The sequence below is a fragment of the Vigna umbellata genome, chromosome 10 (assembly GCF_029865625.1).
Source record: "Vigna umbellata cultivar VRB3 chromosome 10, Vumbellata_1.0, whole genome shotgun sequence".
NCBI classification, from domain to species: domain Eukaryota; kingdom Viridiplantae; phylum Streptophyta; class Magnoliopsida; order Fabales; family Fabaceae; genus Vigna; species Vigna umbellata.
In genome coordinates this window covers 17042137-17050207 of record NC_142174.1, presented here as the reverse complement: position 1 = coordinate 17050207, position 8071 = coordinate 17042137, and the positions used below count along the sequence as shown (strand labels likewise).

General features: G+C 34.5%; 1 protein-coding gene across 1 annotated transcript; it reads right to left on the bottom strand.

Annotated features, from left to right (window-relative positions):
* Positions 1-1393: 1393 nt before the first annotated feature.
* On the bottom strand, positions 1394-7319 carry LOC124839648 (calcium-dependent protein kinase 28-like). Its single transcript, XM_047315536.2, has 12 exons — positions 6645-7319; positions 5633-5763; positions 5390-5431; positions 5120-5231; positions 4957-5035; positions 4683-4852; positions 4388-4514; positions 3007-3122; positions 2808-2915; positions 2620-2682; positions 2060-2233; positions 1394-1882 (listed from the first exon to the last, which is right to left on the bottom strand). Exons 1-12 carry the CDS (start codon positions 7020-7022, stop codon positions 1724-1726), a joined length of 1659 nt encoding a protein of 552 aa, XP_047171492.1. The 5' UTR covers positions 7023-7319; the 3' UTR covers positions 1394-1723.
* Positions 7320-8071: the final 752 nt, after the last annotated feature.

The window sequence follows — 8071 nt, the reverse complement described above, 5'->3', positions numbered from 1 at the left end:
GTATAAGAATTAATGAAAACTACACTGATATTATGATATAGCTGGGGCTGAAAAAGATGGGCTCGTTTTGAGCGCCTCACTTTCTTTGTAACTATTTTTGGTATAGTAGCTTCTTCCTGCACCTCCCTGTTTTGTACGTGTACCTCGTTGGAGTGGTGAAATGTGTCTCCTGTGCTCTGTAATTAAGATGTAATACAAAATTACATCTTATTATAAAAAGAATGAAATTTTTTCCATTGTCAAGGATTAATTGAATTATGCATGCATGTTTACACTTAATATGATCTTTACTTAATCTTATTAAAAATGCTTACACAATCTAAGGTAATGGTAGAACACTGGAAAATTCAATGCATTTATTTTGCATTTTACATATTCTACTAAATTTTATGAGACATTTTTGGAATGCAGGAAGGAAAAAAAAATCATATACCGACATGATTATGTAATTATTTTTCTAAAAACAATTAAATTTGTTTTCCTATAGTTGAATAATTTTTAGTTAACGAATTACTGTTTTCAAAATTTAGATTAAATTAATGGAAAAAATGTAGTTTAAATTTATTTTATTTTAATCTAAATTATTTAGAGATTTAAAAAGGCTTAAAAGCAAATTAAAATAAATTTTAAAAATAAAAAAACAAAGTAAGAAATAAATTGGAGAAGAAACGGTTTCTCTTTCGTAAAAGTTTGAAAAATTGACAAAATAAGATAAGGAATTTCCTTTCAACAGAGATAATTTATTTAAATGAATAAAAAGAACCTGTATATGAAAAAAACTAAGTATTTATGTGCTGTTGTACTTTGGCCCATTCAGTTTCTATTTGCAGTCCCCTAATTACTGTTAGACTCTCTTTTCTATATTTTTTTTCTCTCCAAGTATTATTCCTGGCTCTTCTAGGTCTCAAATTCCACACCCAAAATATAAAATAAAATAAAACGAAAACTTATATGACTTTTAAGAGTTTCCATTATTGCTCACGTATGTTTAAACCACAAATGCAAAATAAAATGTAAAAACAACAAAAAATAGTAACTGACCAAATAACTTTTTTTTTGTACATATTAAATTTAAAAAATCTTTCATTTAAATATTTTGGTATTGAGCATAAATATTTAGTTATTTCTTTAAAAGTTGAAAGTAGATGATTTTAAAATTTCTGAAAAATTTAGACCCGATCTATCCAATAAACTTAGAATATTTAATGGTCGAATTACTAAAATTTAATATATATTTAATTTCGGATAAACGGAATATTTTTTGAAAACATTCTACTAATAATTTATTCCTCAGCCTAAAATAATAATTAAAATTAATTATTTTGAGATGAGAAGGAAAATAAAATTAATAAAATAAGGGGGTTTGGAATTGAAGATTATTTGAGGTGGGGAAGGAGGGTAAGAATAGTTTTATTTATAATTACAGTATTACACATTACAAGAATTACACAAACAGGGCCAGAAAAGCCTTGAACTTAAATGATGTACACTGATGTAACTCTGATACCTCAACTCAATAATCCACACACTATTTCATATGCTCCTCAACGCTAACCTTAACACTATTCTGCTGTGTTCTATGCCACAAATGTAGTTTCAGAGTTCCATACACAGCAAAATGTGCACAACAACGGCTTCACCACAAATGGCAAACCAGATCATCTTAGAGAAAAATCATCATTCTCTTTTCCTCAGTTGTCTCAGTCAATCAAACACATCTAATCTACATCTTTCGATGCAAGCGATTCGGGCTCAACACGTTTCGAGAACCGATGCTTGCAGTTCTTAAAAGTCTGCGGAATTCTGGTAAGCTGATCTTTCCATCTTTATCAATGTCGGCTTCCTCAAGCAATGGATCAATGGACCCTCTCAAACCCGTGTGCTGAAAAACCAATAAACCATATCAGTTGCTAGCAGAAAATATGTAAAAGTATAAACTTTGATGAATGATTAAAAACTTATTTAATTATTTTATTGCAGGGCTACTATTTACTATTTTTTAAGGACAATCTATCGTAAAAAAATGTTCAGGGTGCTTGAGAATAGACACGAGACTGACCATTCTAAGTTCATCTGGAGTAATGTAGCCATCCTTGTCCAAGTCAAATTTCTCAAAAGCAGCTTGTGACCGTTGCTGCCACTTAAAAGAATCATGTTCCTCCAACTGATGTACATGTAATGTAGCTGCTACAAACTCGGAGAAATCCACTAGCCCGTCTGTGTTGCTGTCTATCTGCCGGCACACAACAAAAAGCCACAACGGTGAATAAGAATGATTAGGGGAATCAAATCTATTGTCTCATTAAAAACATACAAAATATTTTGGAAAAAGAGAGAATCCTGTACTGTATATTTTAGAAAGTGAAATTCTCACTTTTCTTTCTCAAGTAAGGATTCTTAACACTCTTTTCTCTACTTCAGAAGTACACTTCATACACTATCCTTAAAGCTAGATAAAGAATATCTCTCAGTGTCTGAAATTAAAAGTATTTATCCTTTGTACTGCATATACTAATTAAACACCCAAGAAACTCCATGTTTCATATTTTTAATCAAAAAATGGCTGAAAAGTAACCAGCAAAAATGTGGTGCCTGCAGAGGATCGTCAGAGATACTAACCGCTTGTAATATCTCTAGCACACGTGATTCTTTCAATTTCCAAGGGAGATCTTGAGCAAGAGCCTGCACAAAGTATGGCCTTTAGATCAAAGCAGGGAAAACTATATTTAAGGGGTTGATTGCTCAGCAATTGATAAGTAAAGTGTGTGGATTTAATATATTCAGAAAGAAGTTGATTAATGAGTTACCTGTCTCATCTCTTCAAGACTGATAGAACCATTTTTGTCCACGTCTATTGCATCAAACTGATCTTTCAGATCAGACAACTCTTCTTCATTAAGTGTGCTCGCCAATGCCTGCACGATAATCAAGTAACAAAAAATTGGCATCAAACAAGTTCCATTGCTTATAACATGCAAAGGTTTGAATTAATTTGTCCTTTCTCACCCTTAGTGCAAACTGTTTCAACCGACTATACTTCACAAACTGTCGCATGTTGTTCAGGACAGATATGTCAATAGGAATCTCTAATGCCTCTCCCCCTTCTCTAACCCATGGATGTGCTGGAAATATAAGAATTCGTGGATGCAACACAACATTAGGTATGACTTTGGTTTAGATATGTTTAGATAAAGGGGAAAAGTATACAATTAGAATACAGTTTGAATCCAAATTATTAGATCAAGAAAACTCTGTATGGAAACAAAATTAAGCATAATTGCTAAGCAAATTCGGAAACTGAAAAATCTATGAAAAGCTGATGCGTTACTGATTCGGTAAACCAAGCTTGACCGAACAAGTAACAGAGTTGAGCAGCTCTAGCTATTTCATAACATGTAAAGACTGTAGGCTACTCACAAATTTTGAAAATGACTATTTAATTACTGCCATTTAGATAACCAGTTTACCTATTGCAAATTTACTTTGTCACTGTTGCATACATGCACAGTGAATTTACATGGTGCAACGACAAGATTGACAAAAGAAAATAAAGACTATGTGGGCTGCAGGCTGACCAACCCTGCCCCGTCGTTGGCCCGGGCGGGTTGGCAGACTCAAATAAACATTTTGCTGTGTTTTTTCTGTGTGGGTTAGCGGCCAGCTTGCATGGTCCGTCCTGCTTTGCCATCTCTAAAGATGCTGCCTTTTGACCTAGAGGTCATAGCTTCAAATCCTAGAAACAACCTCACTACTTGTGGAGGTAAGAGTAAGTGCATTTACCCTCTCAAAGCACCATAACTGAGAGTCTCTTGCACTGGGACACCCCACTTGTTGCCTGCTTGCAGTAATGGTTATGTCCCTCCTTTCTTCTTTTTTCAAGATAACTTTACTGGTCTTTTTGGTATATTTGCAATCAATTGTGTAGTATATTTTTCTTTGTCGTGTACTTCTTTTTCTCTTCGAATTTGTTCATCAACTTTTCTTTTGTACTTCAGTAATTTATTGAATTAAATTCGATTTTATTTAAACAAACATCATTTTGATTGAACGACAAATTGGTCTCGAGTGGTAAGAAAAAAAAATTAAACTTTTGAAATGTGGACATGATCGAAAGTCTAAAATGAGAGCAATTTTTGCAATATGCATAGCTTCAATATTTGCCATCATTAAAACTGAAATTTTTTATTTGTTAGGGAAGAAAATCAGCACTTAAACTCAATGTTGATGAACAGCATTCCAAATTATATAAATTCAGTGTTTAAACTCAAAGAATTATTGAAGGCTCGAAAATTTGAGGCAGTGATAAAGCAGTAATTAGTTAGAGGAAAGGCAACTAGATAACATAATAAACAGCCTTCTCATGAAAAGAAATCAGTTGGATACGTACATAGAGCCTGAGCAGCAGTATATCTTGCACGGGGATCTTTTACCAACAATTTTTTCACAAAATCTTTTGCACCATTGCTTATGGTTGGCCATGGTTTCCGCCGAAAATCAGGCTTGTTCCGTAAGACCTGAATGTAACAAGATTATAAATTAAATGTAATATCAAAAGATTTTCAAATTCTTAATTAAAGGTATGAATGTAAAGGCCAAACATTTATTCTTGTTTCTAAAGAAACAAGAATAGATCAAAATCTCACATAAATTACAGGAGATTCATGTCATAAAATGAAATATACCTCCTTGAAGATACCATCCTCTGTCTTATCCCAAAATGGACGTCTCCCACAAAGCAATATGTATGTAATCACACCAATACTCCATACATCTGACTCAGGACCTGACTTTCGTTTTAACACTTCTGGTGCAACATAGTAAGCACTGCCAACAATGTCTTGAAACCTCTTCCCTGTTCTCAAAGAGAGAAAAATATAACTCCCAAATAAAGATTGCCAGAACAAGTTGAATGCAAAGGGGGATAAATAAATTTTTAGTTCAAATAATTTTGCTCACCAGGCTTTATGAAATCAGACAAACCAAAATCGGTAGCTTTTAAAGGTGAATCTTCTCTGGTTGATTTCAAAAGAAAATTCTGCTTGCAAGGAGGAAAAAATTTTAATATATAGTAGCACATACAACTCCATATTACTTAGACATGCCAGAAACTTGAACACACCTCTGGTTTCATGTCCCGATGAACCAACCCATGTAAATGACACTCAGCCGCAACCTTAAGCATCTGCCTTACAACCACAGCTGCATCTTTTTCAGTATAACGACTGTCCTTCCTGATAAACAAGATGGCAGACAGAGTCAAGTTCCACGACAAGAAAATACAAATACTTGGAGGTATTAGGGATCATGGCTCTGAGATTTGAGAAATGTAAACAGTCAGGATCCATTCAGACCCGGGTGCGGGGGATGGGGATCACATTGGGAAACTTACTTGGCCAATATCCGATCTAGCAGTTCTCCACCCTCACATAACCTAAGATGGAAATTGTGATAAAGTTCATGTTGTTAATAACATTGATGTATACATAAAAGAACATAAGAAAACAATACAAAGGATTCGATGTATCAGCTCCCAAAAGATATACCCTGAGTATATTGCAGTTAAGTAATGCCCAAAATCATATGAAAACAATGAAACAGCATAAAAAAGAGACTGAACACAAAAGCAACTTACTCCATAACTATGTACACGTATGAATCATCCTCAAAAGCATTGTAGAACTGAACCACATTTTCATGGCCTGTAAGTTCTTTCAATATCTTGACTTCACGCTTAACATCCTCAACCGCTATAGGGAGAACCATCTGCCATCAAATTCTAGGAATGTTTCAGGATCACACGAAACCTCATATTATAACAAATTGGAACATAAATGAGAAGAAAACTCCAGAAAGCGCTCAGAGTAAAACTTCGGAACACAAAACACATATTTCGCATATATTAAAAACAATTGCAGGCATCGCCAACGCTACCCAGATTCATTATTACCCCGCTGCTCTTTTATTTGTAGCGGAAACGGATCAGGATGTGGATTTTCACATCACAATCAGCCCTAACTAGTTCTACCTTAGTAGTTTTTCACATCTTTGCTGTAGAACGTGTAACACGCTCAAATTCAAACTATTCCGTATGACTTTAATTAGTTCTATCATGACCTTTCAAGAGGATGCTGCCACATAACGGTGAGCTAAAGTTAAAGATAAAACTGAATTATCAATAACTTGTGAACCTTCCTTCTTCAAAGAAGAGGGTCAAAATAAAAAAAACCAAGTTGCTTAATTTACAAATTGCAGAAAAAAGAATAACTAATCAACCTTCTCGTGGTAGAGAAAAATCGGGCATAAAAACTTCAACCTCGAAATCAGAAATTCGAGCTAGTCGAGGTCAACGACGAACAAAATAAGATGCACTGGGGAATCAGCAGAATTCCAGAAACGCCTGTTCAATTAAATACTGTAACTAAAGCTCATCATTATCCCATATTCCAAATGAATATACCAATCTCCAGAACCAAAATAAGTAGTATCTCCGCGAAACAAAAAAAAAAATCATAATTCACCCTGACCCATCAACTAAAATTGGAAAAAGAACATAAATTGATTTCCATTAGGATGTAACAATCACAAAATAATCTAAATTGGGTTTCCTGTATCCGCGGAAGAACAAAATAAACGACACCGAATACCTTGTTCTTCTCGAGTCTCTTAACGGCGACACGATCCCCATTTGCTTTGTCTATCCCAACGTAAGTGTAACCGAATTGGCCGTGTCCCAACAACTTCCCGAGCGAGAATCTCTTGTCAAAGTCTTTCTCGTATCCAAAATCCGTGCGCTTTCCGCAAGGCAGCGTCCCCCCCGGGCGACGCCCGTTCGCTTTCTCCTTGGTGCGTGGGGGCTTCCGCGATTCTTCGCGCCGCCGTTGACCATGCGACGACTGTTGCTTATGCTCCGCGGGCTCCCCCTGCGCAGCCACGGGCTCCGAGCATTTGCGGTTGCGATTGGAAGCACCAGCGTTGTTGCTGCTGGAGCCGCTGACCTTGGTGCTTGAAAAACAGATGCCCATTATGGAAGAATGGCAGAGAGATGAGAGGAAGAATGAGAAGATGTTACCATTCACTGGTTGATTAGCATAGAGAGATATACAGAGAGAAAGAGAATTTAGAGGTTTATGCGTAGAGTGGATGGTTGTGTGCGTGAAAGAAAGAGAAATAGGAGAAAGGAAAGAAGGAAGCAGGGAGGAGGAAGAAGGGTAGAAGGTGGAAGGTGGTGGTGGTCAAAAGAGACTTTTGAATGAAAAAATGAGAGAGAGAGAGAGAGAGAGAGGAACAGAAAGAATGGCCTTCCCCAAACCAAAATTACTTCCAATAATTCCTTCCCATTGGGAATTGTAAATTTTATTTTTTATTTCTTCATTCTTCAACTTAGCTGTCACTTCTCCTTGTTAGCCTTTTTTTTCTTTTTCTTTTTGCTTTTATAAACACCTTAAACTTTGTTTCCATTCTTAACTCATTTTCTACATGTTTCATTTATTTTAAGGTTTAGCTCCTAAATTTTGATTCAGGATCTGATCTCATAACCTTGTTTTGGGTTGGAAGCTACTTAAAGAGTTACAAGATTTTTAATATTTATTATCAATATCAAAATAGATTCATAACTACATTTTAGGAATCCCAAATCCACCTCTTAAGGAATTGTGTCCCTTTTCTCAATTTTTTTAGAAGGTAGTTGTTTGAAATAAATAAAAAGTATGTTTAGTAAAAGCTATCCAACAAACTTAAAGTATAGGTCATTAATTGTGAGATTTAAACATAGTGAAAGAATTTTGTCTTTAAAAGTGGTACATTGTGACTCAAAATCTTTAATTATTTTCGAATCATTTTAATTTTTCTATTATTATAAACTTTTAACATGAATTTTCTTTATTATTTTCAAATTTTACGACTCAAAATCTTAATTTTTAATAATTCTATATTATTTTTTATAATTAAAATTAAGAATTATTAAGGTGTTTAGTGCACTTTTTCCACTATTATTTTTGAATTTTGAAGTGGTTGAGTACAAAATAAAATAAATACAAAGAGAACATATATCATAAAAATGAAAAGAAAATGA

Excerpts from the sequence above, each read along its gene's own strand:
- LOC124839648 (XM_047315536.2), bottom strand. The coding sequence starts at position 7,022 with ATGGGCATCTGTTTTTCAAGCACCAAGGTCAGCGGCTCCAGCAGCAAC. Across the intron at positions 5,036-5,119 it reads ATCGGGACATGAAACCAGAG|AATTTTCTTTTGAAATCAAC; the intron begins GTGTGTTCAAGT and ends CCTTGCAAGCAG. Across the intron at positions 2,916-3,006 it reads TGAAACAGTTTGCACTAAGG|GCATTGGCGAGCACACTTAA; the intron begins GTGAGAAAGGAC and ends ATTATCGTGCAG.